This window comes from Anolis sagrei, chromosome 1 (assembly GCF_037176765.1).
Source record: "Anolis sagrei isolate rAnoSag1 chromosome 1, rAnoSag1.mat, whole genome shotgun sequence".
Lineage (NCBI taxonomy): Eukaryota > Metazoa > Chordata > Lepidosauria > Squamata > Dactyloidae > Anolis > Anolis sagrei.
In genome coordinates, this window is record NC_090021.1 from 319192051 (window position 1) to 319209979 (window position 17929).

The 17929-nt window shown below is 42.6% G+C and overlaps 1 protein-coding gene across 2 annotated transcripts in view; it reads left to right on the forward strand.

The window, feature by feature from the left end:
• Positions 1–1003: 1003 nt before the first annotated feature.
• VRK1 (VRK serine/threonine kinase 1) overlaps positions 1004–17929 on the forward strand; it is a 46533-nt gene continuing 29607 nt past the window's right edge. The window contains exons 1-3 of one of the 2 annotated variants that reach the window (XM_060755864.2): positions 1004–1134; positions 13964–14125; positions 16114–16169. In XM_060755864.2, coding sequence (XP_060611847.2) covers positions 13969–14125; positions 16114–16169 — 213 coding nt within the window. In that variant the 5' untranslated portion in view covers positions 1004–1134; positions 13964–13968. The remainder of the gene's footprint in view (positions 1135–13963; positions 14126–16113; positions 16170–17929) is intronic. The other variant, XM_060755872.2, reaches the window with a different exon arrangement.

Below are 17929 nucleotides of genomic sequence, written 5' to 3' on the forward strand. Positions count from 1 at the left end.
ATTGCATTCATTCTACAGTGCTGGTGATACAGCCTAATTCATATTTAGATTTCAACTTTGAGAGGGAAAAGGGCAGGCTTCTTCCTTCTCTTCTCCCCATTCCTTCCCTCCTTTCTTGCCTTCCCTCAATTTCCTTTCTTCCCTCCCTTCTCTCCATTCCTCCCTCCCTTTCCTCCCCTTCATGTCCTTTCCCTTACTTTCTTCCTTTCCCTTCCTCCTCTCCTTTCCTCCCTCCTCTCCATCCCTTCCTTCCTTAACTTCCCTCCCTTTTCCTTTCCTCCTCTTCTTTTAATTTCCTCCCTCCTCTCCATTCCTTCCTTAGCTTCCCTCCCTTTTCCTTTCCTCCTCTTCTTTTAATTTCCTCCCTCCTCTTCATTCCTTCTTTGACTTCCCTCCCTTCCTTTCCTCCCCTCCCTCCTTTTCCTTCCTCCCCTTTCCTCCCTCCTCTCCATTCCTTCCTTCCCTTTCCCTCCCTTCTCTTTCTTCCCCTCCCTTCCTTTCCTTTCTTCCCTCCCTCCTCTTCATTCCTTCCTTCCCTTTCCTGGCTTCCCTCCCTTCTTTCCATTCCTTCCTTGGCTTCCCTCCCTTCCTTTTCCTTCCCTGACTTCCCTCTCTCCCCTTCTTTTCCCTTTCTTCCTCCCCTTCCCTCCCTCCTCTCCCTCCTCTCCCTCTTTTCCAACTCCTCCTCCTGAAGTCCAATAATGCTTTCAAACAAGCTGAGCCTACAATACGATCCTCCCTCCACTTCCACACAGTTCTTCAGAGAACGAGTCCATATCTAATTCTCAAAACACAACAATGTGGAGAGGGGAGGAGATGGGGAAAGCCTCACGTTTGAGGGACCAAACCGCCTTCCTTCCCTCACTCCAACCAGAAGCCGCCAAACTTTCCATAGCAACAGCGCCGCCCCGCCCTTAGCAACGGCGCGTGGTCTCTCTCTCTCTCTCTCTCTCTCTCTCTCTCTCTCCCTCCCCCCCCCCGCCTGGAACTACGAAAGCGGAAGCTCCCTGCGCGCGGCAAGTCTGAACTTCCGCCCTGCAGCTTCCGGCGTGGACTTGTCATTTGGCGCTTGCTTGCTTGCTTGCTTGCTGGGTCGTGCTCCTTCCGAGCTTTCCTGCCGGCGACTCCTGTTAGGTAGGAACCCGGATGCAGGCCTCCTTCCTCTCCTTCTCCTTCAACCAGTACTGGAAAGGCTTTGGTCCTGGCCTCCCTTCCATCAATATGCCTGTGGCCCAAGCACAGGCAAAGTTTGGCCCTCCAGGTGTTTTGGACTTCAACTCGCACAATTCCTAACAGCCTACCGGAGTTGAAGTCCAAAACACCTGGAGGGCCAAACTTTGCCTATGCCTGCTATGGCTCCTTCCACACAGCTGTATAAAACCCACATTGAACTGGATTATATGGCAGTGTGGACTCAAATAATCCAGTTCTGTGCCCTTCCACATAGCAGATATTGTGGGATTTTCAGCCGTTCAGCAGTGGAACTCTCTGCCCCAGAGTGTGGTGGAGGCTCCTTCTTTGGAAGCTTTTCAACAGAGGCTGGTTGGCCATCTGTCAGGGGTGATTTGAATCCTGCTTCTTGGCAGAATGGGGTTGGACTGGATGGCCCATGAGGTCTCTTCCAACCCTTTGATTCTATTATTCTATGATTCTGCCTTGATATTATGAATTATATGGCAGTGTGGAAGGGCTCCTCGTTCATCTAGATCACTGGTTCCCAACCTTTGGTCTTCCAGGTGTCAAGGATTGTGGGAGCTGAAGTCCAAAACAATTAGAGAATTGGAAGAGGCCTCATGGGCCATCCAGTCCAACCTCCTGCCAAGAAGCAGGAATATTGCATTCAAATCACCCCTGACAGATGGCCATCCAGCCTCTGTTTAAAAGCTTCCAAAAAAAGGAGCCTCCACCACACTCCGGGGCAGAGAGTTCCACTGCTGAACGGCTCTCACAGTCAGGAAGTTCTTCCTCTTGTTCGGATGGAATCTCCTTTCTTGTAGTTTGAAGCCATAACATTTAGAATCATAGAATCAAAGAGTTGGAAGAGACCTCATGGGCCATCCAGTCCAACCCCATTCTGCCAAGAAGCAGGAATATTGCATTCAAATCACCCCTGACAGATGACCATCCAGCCTCTGTTTAAAAGCTTCCAAAAAAGGAGCCTCCACCACACTCTGGGGCAGAGAGTTCCACTGCTGAACGGCTCTCACAGTCAGGAAGTTCTTCCTCATGTTCAGATGGAATCTCCTTTCTTGTAGTTTGAAGCCATTGTTCCACTTCCTAGTCTCCAGGGAAGCAGAAAACAAGCTTGCTCCCTCCTCCCTGTGCCTTCCTCTCACATATTTATACCTGGAAGAGTAAAGGTTGGGAACCACTGATTCATATCCCATAGTTATGCTGTCAACTTTAGATCACAACATCTGAGTGGCACTTAGTCCTGATCTACACTGACCATTTAATGCTGTTTCAAACTGGTATTGGAGATTATTATGAATTATACTCTGGAACTAGTTTGAGGCCAATATGGTGATGACACACACCACAGAGCTCTGGTTTGCATTAAGGACTTTCTTTTGCACATTTTTTGGGGAATTGGTAGTCTTTCTGTCCCAGTTTGAAGCTGACTTCGAACTGCATTAAGGGCCATTCTACGCAGCCATATAACCCAGAATAAGTAAGGTAAAGGTTTCCCCTTGACATTTAAGTCTAGCCGTGTCTGACTGTGGAGGGTGGTGCACATCTCCATTTCTAAGTCAAAGAGCTGGTGTTGTCCATAGACCCCTCTATGGTCATGACTGCATGGAGCACCATTACCTTCCCGTCGGAGCAGTACCTATTGATCTACTCACATTTACATGTTTTCAAACTGCTAGGTTGTCAGAAGCTGGGACTAATAGCAGGAGCTCACCCCACTCCCTAGATTCAAACCCAGAATATCAATGTGCAATTGACACCTGGAATGTGCAATTGACACCTGGAGTATGATCTTGGACTGTGCAGTTTTAATCATAATGTTAAATGTTTTAATTCTATAGTTTTAATGTTGATGTTTATTTTAATTCATTTTTGTTTTATATGGAATAGAATTGTGGCCTACTTGTAAGGCTCAGAGTGGCCTTACAAGTAAATAAATACATAATATCAAGGCAATAAGATCCCACAATATCTGCTTTGAACTGGATTATTTGAGTCCAAAACTGACATATATTCCAGTTCAAAGCGAATAATGTGTGATCTTATTCAGCTGTGTGGAAGGTGCCTAAATGGTTGGTGTAGATGAGGCCTAAGATGGCTAAAGCTCTAATAAAAGGAAAATCTCACAAATATTTTGGGATTGTTTGGGGATGGGAAAGTAGTACCGGAGAACTTTCATTAATGAAGTTTCTGATAAGCTCCTCTTTACAAAGTCCTTTTACGGCCATCAGTCCTGATTTTCCTCCTGTCATTTGACTTGCTGGAGGTTTTTATTAGCAGCATCATATTGTGAGGATAGTGAAAGATGGCTAAAGAAATTCAGAGTTTAGGTGTTGGATTACAACAGTGTGTCTGCAGTAAATAATACAGTAAGTCTCTTGCTGATTCTTCTGTATGTGCCAGCGTGCAACAGGCATGATACACAACATATACTAACAGCAAAACAGTAGAAAGTGGAAAGCAGATAGCCAGAAATTACATGGAATTTTTTTTAAAAAAGTTTCATACACCATGTAGGAGATCACTCCAACATGTTCCTGAAAACATTTTATTCAGAACTAACAATATACACGTGTAAAATGAAATTACCAGGTCAGGGAAGCATTGCATAAGAACAACATATTGATCCTACTACATACCACTTGAAGACTGCTTCTGAAATGCAACCAGGGATGGGTTTTCTTTCTTTCACTCACTTCCATTTTTCTTACAATATCTATTTTGGTGCCCATACTTATAGAATCTATGTTTTTTTTTTTTTTTAACGAGATGAGGGAATCTGGTGAAACAGGGTTTCACAGGACCCTTCCGCATAGCCCCATATCCCAGAATATCAAGACAGAAAATCCCACATTATCTGAGTGTGGACTCAGATAACCCAGTTCCAAGCAGATATTGTGGGATTTTCTGCCTTGATATTCTGGAATATAGGACTGTGTGGAAGGGTCTTTAGATAACTCAGGGCCCTTCCATAATGCCCTATATCCCAGAATATCAAGACAGAAAATCCCACATTATCTGTGTTGAACTGGAATGTATGGCAGTGTTAACTCAGATAACTAAGTTCAAAGCAGATATTGTGGGATTTTCTGTCTTGATATTCTGGGATATAGGGCTTTGTGGAAGGGCCACCAGACATGTTTTGGCTGCAGATTTCTTTCAGTGGTTCCTGGCTACTTGTGAAAAGGAAACAACCCCTGTTGAAATCAACAACAATTTTTGGTGGTCTAGAATACTACCAAATGAGGAAGGATGTCAGCTGTTGTGTCATTCTGTGTACCTACTCAGCGGAATCCCCGTATTCAAAATAAATTATAGGCGTCCTCATTTTAGGTCTACTCATTGTAAAACATGTAGTAAGAAATAGTTGCATAGAAAGAAGGAGAATATCAGGAGTTGTGATACCAAAGTGGTAGTCAGTCCTGTTCTGCTAGGTTAAAGTACTGTGATGTATATTGGGTTATTTACACAGTACTTAGAATATAAAACATTTAGATTATTATCTTGTAGACAGCACCCCAAACACATACAAAATGTTAGAAGAGACTTTGAGGGTAATCTCAGCTACCAGTGGTCAAAAAATCAGAAAGAAGCACCTGCTATCTTCTGAAACACTGTCTCACTGTTAAAACAGCTTCTGCCCTCTAGAAGTTGCTTCTAAATATTTAAGTATCAAATGCGGCTTTGTATTACCAGTGCCAAACTGAGCCCTAGATTTGGGTCAAGCCATTTTGTCTCATCTGGTGATGTTCTAGTTTTTCTGGTTATCAGTGTGCCCCAGGATTCCGTTCACTTTCACTCTAGTCCCAGAGTGCCTTATTTTAAGTTTCAATATGAATTTTTCTATACTCAGTTCAAGAACAAACTCCCTACTTAAGGTTTTAGATGTTGAATGATGGACACTGAGGCAGTGTCAATACTACCTACTTTCTGAAGTATGGAAGCTATGGTCTCATAAGTGACCCTTCTTAATTGCGGCTCCTAGATTCTTAATTGCGGCTCCTAGATTCTGGAACAGTATTGTGGAGAGCTCTATTTTTCCAAATCAGTTGTTGGCATTTCAGGGTACAGGTAACATGTGGCTTTTAAAAAAGGCTTTGGGATGATTTAGAATTGTCACTAGGACTTTTGTTTGGTTACCATGATTGACTTTAGATTTTCATGGATTGTATGCTTCTTGAGTGTATCAGTGTTGGCTACCCTGAATATTTTATTGGAAGTGAAATACATTAATAAAATCATTAGAATAGTGATTCTCAGGCCTTCATAGGAAGCCTTCCTTCATTTCAGTAGTGTGGAAAACTGGAAGTTATACTGACAGCATGGCTTAGGGGTGTCATTCATGTGTAGCTTCTATACATGGAGAATACCACTATATAGAGCTAATTGCACAATTCTCTTTGCCTGCTTTCTAGAAACAGAACCTGATAGTTATGAATTGGAACTCATGTTTTCAGACAAAAGAGAATCTTCCTTGTTTATGGATTATAAATATTCATAAACTGAGATGTAATCAAATTGCAGAGAATTTATAAAACGCATAAAAAAGGGAGTGTATGACATCACAGAGATGGATACAGTAGTTAATTATACTAATGGTACAGCCGAGACTATCACTTTGAGCTAAGACCTGGATCCCTATGTCTGTGGTGATTTAGCAATCTGGGGCTCCTGCAGCCAAGCCAACAATAATAGCATAGTGTAGGATTGCTCTGTAATATATATGATGCTTGAACAGAAAATATCAAACTATATGTGCTGAGCCAAATGTGGGCAGGTTTGATGGACCGAGTAGACGTTTTTCATTTCCTGCCACCTGTGGTTAGCGATATCACTCTGAAAAGGAAACTGAAGTGACCAGGAAGTCATCTTATAGTTGTATCTAAAAAATACAATTTTATCCAACCTAAGGCATGTAGTTCCTGCATGGTATGTTGTGAGATAGATAGATAGATAGTAGGCCTGGGTAACAACGGAAAAATTTGTTTCTTCTGCGTGGTACTGTGAAATCCACACCTGTGGTATTTCCCTGCGTCCACGCAGCTGACTCGGATCTTTCTTGAAAGCTTTTCCTAATTAGGGACTCCAGCCCCGCCCATCTACTCCTAATAAAGCCAGGCAGCGGGGCTTGGAGCCTTAATTCCTTTTGTCCGCGAAAGCAGCAACAACTCGGTGTTCTCTCCTAAAACAACTATTGGTTTGACTCAAGGACTCCAGTTTGACTACTCTAACAGACAGCAATTCCAACTTGTGTTCTGGGACCTTTGTTTATCCTATTTAGGCTAGTGGGAGGACAAACCCACTCCCTTCCTCTAAAAAAAAAAAATGCCGTGTCCTCTGAGGCGCAGACGTTTTTGCCTTTGGCAATGGGCAGTAACTTACCTTCTTTTTCTTCTGTTCCCCTCGCTCAGAAAGCAGGAGGGAAGAAGACTTTTACCAGCCTACCACCCCTTACAGACCCAGGAACTGGTAGAGCTTGTGGCAACAAACTGCCACTGTGGCTTTGTGCCAATAACTTTGTTTTGGGTTGCAGCCACGCCTCTCAGCTGTCTCTGTTTTTTTAAGGACAGCTTGCTCTCACTGCCCGTGCTTTCCCTGCCCCATTTACCCCAGCAGGCAGTGGACGCTGCAACGATCCCTGCCATGCTTTTGCCCCCCTCAAGGGAGGGGAGGCTCAAGGCAGCCACGCCACCTGTGTGAGTGATGGCTAGCCAAGGCTTTGCCTCCACGCCCATGGCATATAATGCCTTGGAGGGGCCTTTGGGTTGCAACAATTCCTGCCATGCTTTTGCCCCCCTCAGGGGAGGGGAGGCTCAAGGCAGCCATGCCACCTGTGTGAGTGATGGCTAGCCAAGGCTTTGCCTCCACGCCCATGGCATATAACGCCTTGGAGGGGCCTTTGGGTTGCAACAATTCCTGCCATGCTTTTGCCCCCCTCAGGGGAGGGGAGGCTCAAGGCAGCCACGCCACCTATGTGAGTGATGGCTAGCCAAGGCTTTACCTCCACGCCCATGGCATATAACGCCTTGGAGGGGCCTTTGGGTTGCAACAATTCCTGCCATGTTTTTGCCCCCCTCAGGGGAGGGGAGGCTCAAGGTAGCCACGCCACCTGTGTGAGTGATGGCTGCCAAGGCTTTGGGTCTAAGCCCATGGAATATAACTCCTTGGAGGGGCCTTCGGGCTACTATCCTCCCTCTGCGTCATGCTGCCTGGGAGCTTCAGTGACGGCTCAGACTGTAAGTACTGTGTCTTTTGGGCCCCATCTCCACTTGGCCCATGCCTCAACAGGTAGGTTGCTACTCTTTTGCATAGGCAAACTGCACCCTCCTTTCCTTTTCAAGGATTTGTAGTCCCTTCTTTTGGTTTTCAGGAGTTTATTAAAACTTTTTCCTAAGCTCATTCTGGTGCTTCCTTCAGCTGCAACCAGTCAATGAGTCTGATGTAGATTCTGACTCCTATGAGTAGCAGATTTCTCCTACTCTTGAGGAGGATTTTTCCATCCCAGCTTCCTTAGGGGATGTGTTACCTAATTTTTCCTCCTTGATTGCTTAGAGGATCTGCTTTTCTCAGTTGAGCAACAGCAGAAACAAGCTCCAAGTACAGTTCTCCCAGCACTTCCATATTCGCTTAAGCTTGGAGAAAAACAAAGGGCAACTCCTGTATCTGTGTCTGGAATTTCTAAGTTTGTAAATGCACTTTACTGCATACACGCCTCTTCAGCAGAGTGGTTAGTTAAGCCTACTAAACTGAACTTTATTGTGGTCAAAGTTGTTTAATCCACTGTGATAAGAAGATCCACCCCACTGCTAGCCTACTTACTTGCATGATTCATTACCATGCTTGTATGGCAGCCTATCAGGTGCTCTTGTGGCATAGCTCAGCACCTTACTTGGATCTTCTTCCCCTACAACATCAACAGATCCCAAGGGCTTTCTGTCAGTAGTATCTCACCTTAGCTTCTCATCACAACGCTACGGCTAAGCACAGCACCGATACAGTACTAAGGTGTTTGCTGCTGTTGCAGCAGCCATCCACCAGCATGTGTAGATCCTCTACCCTCTCCAAAGAAGGCAGAGCAATGGCAGGATAACTGCCCATGGCAGAACATAGCCTGCTTCTAAGTTTGGCTTTTTACCACAATCTAGCCTAGATTGTGGTGGCCAGCCCCTCAGCTTAATTATCCAGGGGTGACAACAAACTAAAGGGAAAGAAAAAGATCAGGGCCAATAGTTTGTTCGCATGCATTTTCTCTTCTTTAATAGCCTCCAACCCTTCAGCTCCAGTTTTTGGAGCTCCACCTCATCATTTTTAGGTGCATGGCATTAGATCTCTTCTCACTCATGGGTGTTGGAGATTACAGAGCATGTTTATGCAATTGAATTTTTAAAACTGTCCCCAGTAGGGACTCTATGGGCCACTCCTCCTCCTGTGTTATAGCAGGAGGTAATTACTTGTTTCAAAGGAGCAGTAGCTTCTTTACATCTTTCTATGTTTCCTTCTTTTTCCTTTTCCCCAGCTGTTTTTTGGTTTCCAATAAAGGCAGTGGGCTTTGGCCAGGTTTGGACCTTACAGGATTTTATGCATATATTGCATATTGCAAATTTCAGGTATTGTCATTACCAACCATCCTCCCTCTGTTATCCAGCAAGACATGGTTCAGTAGCATTGATTTGAAGGATGCCTTTTTTCATGTGGTATTAGACCACAAGACGGTAGATTTTTGTCACTTTTTACTAGCAGTCAGGTTTTTTCATTTCAAGTTCTTCATTCTGGTATCTCCACAGGTGTTACTAAGGAGATGGCTGTATGCCGGCTCATCCCTGGGTGCACGGGGTAGTAGTTTCCCCCTATATTTATGGCTGGTTGCTGGTGCACAGTCCTGTGAGTATCTACAGAGGAACATTCACTTTACTCTGTTTTTATAGCAGACGCTTGGTCTTTTTATCAACAAGGTAAAATCTCTTCTTCAGCCTATCCAAACAACCAATTCATGGGGCCTGTATTGGACTCTTGGCATGCAAGGGCCTACTTGCTAGCAGATAGGTTTCTGAATCTGCATTCATTAGCTCTTTGAGTCTGGCAGACGCCATACATCCATGCCAGGGATGTCCAGTGCTTTTTGGGACACATGGCATTCACCACAGCTGCCACTCCTTTCTCCTGTTTGCACCTTCGGCCTCTCCAGAATTGGTTTCTTCGGGCACTTCATTCCATTCAGGATGAGCCCAATGAATGTGTCATTGTCCCTTTAGCCATCCACAGGTCTCTCAACTAGTGGACTCATCGCTCCAATCTCTGTGTGGGCGATGTTAGCAACCGACACTTCCTTCTCAGTGTGGTGAGCTCACCTCAAGGGTCACACCATCCATGGTCCTTAGGCGGCCATAGAGGGCATGGAGCACATCAACTATTTGGAGTTACTCGCAGTAGAAATGGCACTGCACCTTATCTGTCATTTGCTCATGGACAGTATTGTCCAGCTTACCACCACCACCACGATTGTGATTTGCTTGCCCTCATCATCAGAATCTGGGACTGGTATACCATAACCATCAGTGCCATTCATCAAGAACTCTCTTGCTGGCTCCCTCAGTCAGACAGTTTATATTGACCACTAATGGTCCCTTCCTCCTTCCCAGGCATGGGAACTCTTTGTCAGATGGCACACTCCCCTTCTGGACTTGTTTGCCTCTCCCGCCAACATGAAGTGCCAATTCTTTGGAGCACGTCTTGCCTCCACCAGACAGGCTGTTGGGAGATGCCTTCCTCCTGGATTGGACATCCACCCTCCTGTACATCTTTCCACTAATGCCAGTGCTGTCCAGCATGGTCTCTCGTCTTCAAGCAGAGCAGGTAGATTGCATTCTCATCACACCATGGTGGCCCCGCCAGCCATGGTTTGTCATTCTGCTCCAACTTGCAGGCAGCTGTTACATTCAGTTGCCACTCAGGCCAGACTTGCTGGCTATGGGCAACAGCCCAGTCCCGTACTCCCAGGTCACTCAGTTCCGGTTGACGGCGTGGCAGCTCCAGCCTCAGCCCTCTCTCAACCAGTAAAGGGCATTTTGGACCTTGCCCTGAGCCCTGCCACTAAACATTGTTACATTTGTAAGTGGTGTCATTTTTGTATTTTTTCACAAAAGCAAGGGGTTCAGCCTCTGTCTGCTTCCACTTCCCTCCTCCTGGATTTTTTGATCTCTCTGTCAGATTCAGGACTCTCATTATCATTCTTGAAGGTCAATCTGGCAAATATAGATTCGTTTAGAAGCGAGCATTCTCTTCCCTCTCCTTTATCCGATCCTCTTGTAAAGAGATTTCTGCAAGGCTTTAGAAATTTCTGGCCCCAAGTAGGCCTGTGCCCCCCTCTTGGAGGTTGGAGGTTGTTCTTTCCGCCCTTATGAAACCACCATTTGAGCCAATGGCCACTTCTGACATGTTCCATCTATCATGGAAAACGGCATTTTTAGTGCCTATTACTTTTGCTTGTCGCGCTAGCGAGCTTATGGCTCTTGAGTCGATAGTCCTTACGTGAAATTTCATAAGGATAACGTCATGCTGGGCACAGACATTCCCTTCTTACCTAAGGCAGCATCATAGTTTCATATGTCTCAGGACATTGTCTTTCCAACCTTATTTCCAAATCCTTCTACTCCCCTGGAGCAGTCTTTGCACCTTCTTGATGTGCGGAGGGCTCTTGCTTTTTATGTCCACCGCATAGCTCCATTACGGAACTCACTATGACTTTTTGTTAAGTACCGTAGGGATACTGTGGGCCTTCCTGTTTCTACCCAGAGGTGGCGGCCTGGATAGTTGCAGCTATCCGGCTAGCTTGTGAAATGGCAGGACTGGACTTACCTGTTCAGATCCATGCTCATTCCACTAGAGCATTGGCAGCCTCCATGGTTTTTTTTTTTGCACAGTGTGCCTCTGCATGATATCTGTCGGGTGGCCATATGGTCAACACCGCATACTTTTGTCTCCCATTATAAATTGGATTTAGCTGCTAAGAAGGAGACGGCTTTTGGGAGAGCAGTACTTTTTTCTGCACTAGCATGACACCCACCATCCGTGGGACTGCTCGCTAGTCTACCACAGGTGTGGATTTCACAGTACCACGCAGAAGAAAGTAAGGTTGCTTACCTGTAATCATGTTTCTTCTAGTGGTAACTGTGAAATTCACACAACCCGCCCATCCTCCCCACATTCTGTCATGCCTTTTATCTCCGACTGTCTTTCGCGGTACGGAATTAAGGCTCCAAGCCCCGCTGCCTGGCTTTATTAGGAGTAGATGGGCGGGGCTGGAGTCCCTAATTAGGAAAAGCTTTCAAGAAAGATCCGAGTCAGCTGCGTGGACGCAGGGAAATACCACAGGTGTGTGAATTTCACAGTTACCACTAGAAGAAACATGATTACAGGTAAGCAACCTTACTTTCTAAAATCGATTAGTATTTGGGGGTTTTTTTTGTTTCGATATTTAAAATAATTACAAAATTTTCCTTTTAAAAAGTTCGATATTTACGAAATTTCGTAAATGGTAAAAAATTAACGAATCGATTTCCGAAACAATAACGAATCGATTCGTTAATGGCGGACGCGACCGCAAAATACGCTAAAAAACCTCCAAAACCTTCTGAAGCTTCCCTCTCCCTCTGTTGTTGACTGTTGGTGTGATATTATATTTTTTTTCACTAATTAAACCATAAAACTGGCCCAGACATGCGGAAATAATAACGAAACGACCTCAAAACAATAACGAAACGAATACAATATCGAAATACGAAGCATTTACAAAACATTTTTGAAAATTCGTTTTTTTAATAATTGCTCCAGAATGGTTCGTTATCGTTTTGTAATTGAAAAAATTAACGAATTATTAATGAATTACGAATTAACGAAACGAAACCGCCCAGCCCTAATAGATAGATAGTAGATAGATACATAATACATACATACATAGGAGAATCACACTTCCTGGAGTCTTCTAGGAATATAATTATCCCCTTTTATAGCAGGGAAAAGATCTGTCTGTAGGAGACAGCTCCTGAAAATGCATATAATCTCTGTGTTGCCTGCACCAGTGCTAGATCTTTCAGTTTAGGATCTGTATGAGGAGTCATAGTCAAAAATACAAGTTGAGTATCCCTTATTTGAAGTGCTTGGTGCCAGAAAAGTATGCATATTAAGAAACCTTGGAGATGGCATCCAAGTGTAAACATGAAATTCAGTTATATGTATATATACTTCATACAGAGTATTTCAGTAATTTTGTACATGAAACAAAATTGGTGTAAATCGAACCACTAGAAAGTAACATTTCACTGTCATCCACTGACATGCACACTTTTGAATTTTGTAGTATTTCGGATCGTTGAATTTTGGATAAGGGATAGTAACCTGTACAGCACATGGGTTAGCATTTAGAATGCCCCAAGTTCTCTCGCTGGCAAAATTGCTTAAAATAACAGAGTAGTAGGTGATGAGAGACCTTTGTTTCTGACCTGGGAAAGCTGCTTCCTGTTAGTTGGACTTTATCTGTCAGGGATGCTTTCATTGTAGCTTGCTACATTGGCAGGTCCTTGGATTAAATGACCCTAGATGTCTTTTGCAACTCAGCTGTTCTGCAATTCTGAGTCAGAGTTACCTATGCTAGGTTTGATAGAGAAATAGCCTGAGGTGATTGAAGGAAACAGCTCTAAATGACATAATACCTCAGCCACTTGAAAAATATTTTAACACATTGTGCCATTACTTGTATTGGCTCAAAGTTGACTGTTCATTAGTATCAAGATGCTATTCTTGAAACTACAGGTGCTGACATCATCAACTTTTGTTTATGTATTTTTTAAACCGCTTATAGTGGAACTCACAAATTTAGATTTTTAATCTTTCATTTGTTCATGGAGAGAGCATAAAATGGTCTGGTGGGATAATTAACCTAGATAGCACTGCAGACCAGGGAAGCCTGTTGCAAGGAAAGCCTACGAATAAGGTAAAAACACAACCTTTCTGCCATTCTTAGCAGCCTTGACATAACCTTTTAAAGCAAGCATATACTACATAGTAAATATTTTTACATGACTTAAGCCATGCAGGGCTTATTTCCATTTCAATTGAATCCTTATATGCAGTGTAGATGCAGAAGAAACCTTCTACTGGGCAGAGTACAAGCTGTAGCAGAACCACCTTGAAAAGTAAGAGGCGAAAGATTTATACGATCTGAAGAGAAACCAAAGTAAGATTCTGTCTCAACTAGGGTGAAATTCTAGCATGTTGTGGGGCTTTTATCTCTGTGTAGTAATTCTAGGGAGGTCAGCATGTTCCTTGGACCATACAAGAACAGACACCTTAACCCATCATAAAAGGGGTTATTTACTTACCTGATAATGCATTGAACAATAACATGGGGTACCTGTAAATCAAGTGGTTCTGTCTCCTGAATGGTCACAATAGCAGTTTGAGATCTATCTCTTGGCTGGAGAGAGATATGTGTTCTTCAAAGTGATGATTTTTATTACACTTCATGTGGAAAGTAGAATACAGCCTTGTTCAAGATTCAATTAGGAAGAGGCAGTTTTGTCCTAGTCGAAAAACAGCAACACAGAGAACATCACAGTTCTCGAACTAAAATTTACATAGTGTTTATTTTACTACTCAATATGTTGTTGTGACAGGATATATCGAAAGAGGAGTGGACTACGCATATTAAATAACTAAAAACAAGGGACATTGTGAAATAGACTTTGACCTCTTACAGGTGGTGTTTTTTATTTAGCAGATATGCCTAATGTAAAGAAGACTGCTAGAAAAAGAGGTCCTCCAAAGCGGAAACTTGCAGAAGAATTCCCGCCTGGAGAAATTTTTACTGACCTGTTAAAGAAAGATTGGAAACTTGGCCCAGTCATAGGCAAAGGTGGTTTTGGCTGCCTGTATCTTGGTAAGACTGTTCAAAAAGTGTTGTTTTTAGTCTTGTATTCATTCATTGCTGAAGAAAAATCATAATTGTAAGGAACACGAGCAATAACATGTATCATTGACACATTTTAGTTAAAGATAAGTGCCTTAACATTTCCCCTCTTCAGAATGGTCTCATGAGGAATCATAGTAGTTAACATACTGCTTTGTTTAGAAATATTTTGTTTGGCCCACCCCTACTACATTTTCGTAGCATACCCCACTTTAATACATCAGTGACGGAGGCTGGATGGCCATCTGTCGGGGGTGCTTTGAATGCAATATTCCTGCTTCTTGGCAGGGAGTTGGACTGGATGGCCCACAAGGGCTCTTCCAACTCTATGATTCTATGATTGTCATTCTGCTCCCAACCTGTTTTCTCACTTTTATTGGACCTTCACTCCCTAGGGAAGGTGGTGTTCCTTGTAAACTTCTTTTGAAGATTTTGTGAGCAGAAAGAGTCTTACTTTTTGCAAGTCACTTCCATTTTTTCCTTTTAAAATTTAAAGAAAGGCACTTGCTACACTTAGCAGCTGGATACTTCCTCTTCTGCACAATAATGTAACAAGGTTACGAAAGACCTTGTATGATGGGAAACAATGTTTGTCCTTATTGTCTTGAATATTTTTCATACCCACTTGGCTATAGGGAAAATTCATCCACCACTCAAACATAAACAGTAAAACAGCTGGACTTTGTGCAGGGAGAGTATTTAGATCAGTCGTAATTCCAGTCTTCACAGAGATACTTGACTGGCTGCTGGAAAAGAATGCTAGAAAAGATAGACTTTGGTCTGGTTCAGCGAGGCAGCTCTTATGACTTTTGTTATGCAGAAGTTTTAACACAGCTAACCGCTGTCTTGATGCTGCTTTTAAAAATAAATAATGCATTTAAACTTGAGATTTCAAAATTAGTACCTACATTGTGCATCTCAGAGCCGTCATGGTTCAAAAGATAGTCATTATTCTTATGAGTTTTCTTCCATTCCTCCTTTCCCTGCCCAGCCTGGGGGGTCAGCATTTAGTGTCGATCTGCAATATCATTATGCCAGCCAGCATAAATAGTGCTCAAGGATGGTGGGAGTTGCAGTGTAACAGACTCAAGAGGGGCCATGGTTTGCAAAGTCTAATCTATCTGATTTGGCTGCAGCAGTAGCTAAAACGTTGGTAAACATACCCACTAAGGGGGAGATGTGCACTTTTTAAAGGTTTGCTGCCTGTTGTGCTCTTGTAGGCCAAGGCTGTTACCTTCTGAATCATATATAATTTTGCTAAAGTGCTGATAAAAATCTCAGCCATAGGATTCCTTTTGGGAAACTGGCTGGTTTGTGAGCTTGAAAATACTATTTTTGTGTTATTTGACAAATACCAAAAAAGAGAGAGAGTGGCTTTCTGTGTTGTAAGAGCTTTTCCATATGTTATTGTGCTTCTCCAGTGACCAATACAAGGTATGCAACAGGACACACCATTTGGTGCTTCTGCTGCTGTCCTGTTTGTACTGATATTGCTCTGGAATGGAATAGGCAAGCACTCTTTCTGACTTGTAAATATGAGGCAGACTGAAGTCACTATGTCAATCACTCTCAAAGCTCTGTGGTGTCTGGAAAATGCAGACTGCTTCCTGAGAGGTACTTGATGTTGTATTTTAATGTGTGCATTTGAAATTGTTCATACTTTGTATGGGAAATAAAATGCTAAGTACAATGCACGCATGGTTATTACTACATGTATCATGCAACTCTGCTCACTGAAGAGGTTGGATGAACCAGGGAACACATGTAATGCGTGAAACAGCCATTCACTATTCTGTGTTGAGAATTGCCTTTAGTGGATAGATTACCATATAAACTTATCACATTATCATTTACCATAAAGCTACAGCATGTATTTCTGATTAATTTTGTAAAAATAATAATTGTATGTTTAGAAGCTGTTTCTTTTCTACTGATAAAAAAAATCTATGTTTAAACAGCTGATGTTAATTCTTCAAAACCAGTTACCAGTGATGCACCCTACGTTATAAAAGTGGTAAGTTGAGTCTTTTTAAAAATACATTAAGTGGTGAAATGAAATAGTGGAATAATATAACAGACTAGAATTTGACCATTTAATGGGAAGACTGGAATGACTCTTCTACTTGCCTCTGTTGCAGTACTTCAGTGGAATATGATAATGATAAATTTGCAAATACCTTTTGGCCGGTAATTTGCAGGTTGCTTAAGTATAAATCTGTTAGAACCTTCAGTTACACCTACAACCTTGTAATTATTCTGCCATTTGTGTTCTTATTTAAAATAAGACTTCATACTTAAGTAATTGCAAATGTAATCTACATTTGTACAGTATATAACTTGAAAAAAATTGGGCTAACTTCTACACAGGTTAATGTGAGTACTGTTCTTTGCCATGGCACTGGTTCTGGTTTTTTAGCATGCCTGGATCAAAGAATGGCAGCTCTTTGGCATTTCCTTGCCACACCAGAGAGAGCAGAGGATTGGTGCTTCTTTTAAGTTCTGGAATTGACTAAACTCCTTCCCTTCTTGACTGTTTAGGGTTGGGAGTGGGTAATTTACTCAAAAATAAGCAAGTGGAAGATCATTATTGTACCTATCCACCTTTGCCCTTGACTCCTCTTCTCTGATTGCCAGTGACATTGTAGGGCTGCCACTAATGCTGTAGATGTGGCCGCTACTGTCCCTTGGGCCTATTGGGGCCATCCTGATGCCTGGGAGCCACAGAAGAGGAGTGTGATTGTGAATTAGTTTCCTAAGCTCAGAGCCAATGTGATATACTGGTTTGAGTGTTTCAATATGACTCTGGGAGACTAGAGTATGAATCCCCATTCAGCCATGGAAACCCAGTGAGTGACCTTGGGCAAGTCACACTCTTTCAGCCTGAACTCTTACAGAAAATCCTATGGTAGGTTCGCTTAAAGATAATTGGAAGTTACTTGATGGCACACAAGAAAAAAAAAATCCCAATTACTGGACTGCCAAGGTTCAATTGTATGGAATTGTGGGAGTTTCAGTTTTAAAACGTTGTCTGCCAGAGTGTTGGTCTCTCACCAAACTACATCTCCCAGGTATCCCCATGGCAGTTAAAATGGTGTCAAGCTGCCTTAATTCTATAATGTAGAATGAATACTGAACATTTTGACCAGCCTTTCTCATTTTATTCTGGAATAGCCATTCTCAGAGAATGCCTGTATAAAAACAATTACATCTACAGTTCAAAACTTGTTTTAAGTTTGCAATCACAATTTCTTTTGGAACCTGTAACAACTTCTTACTGAACCCTATGGTTCAATAGAACCATGATTTAGAAGAAAAAGAATGCAGTTAACATGACTGCAAATATTATTGCTTGGTAGCAGAAATGTTGTGTCGTATGGATTTGGCTGTTTCTGGCTGCCTTTTATTTATAAAGTTATAGACACTATGAATCGATTAAGCTTACGTTTGTAAAAATACTCTATACATCAAGCCTTTGACTACTAAATGTATTGAAAAGCATTAAGGCATAGTTCATGCTGGTGATGTATGTGTGGTTTTAAGAGGATGCTGATATAAACATTTTATTTATATAGAAGATTAGTACTTTGTGGTGTGCTGTAGTGTACAACCATAATGGAGATAAATTGTGTTAATAAACAAATTGTCTACACAGAATAGACAACTTGAATACATGGATGTCTCATTGAAGTTGGGACATACAACACTAGATATAGATATATTGAAGCTTTTGTGTAGATTGGAGTTTATCCTGAGTCAGGATTGAGTTGCTCATAC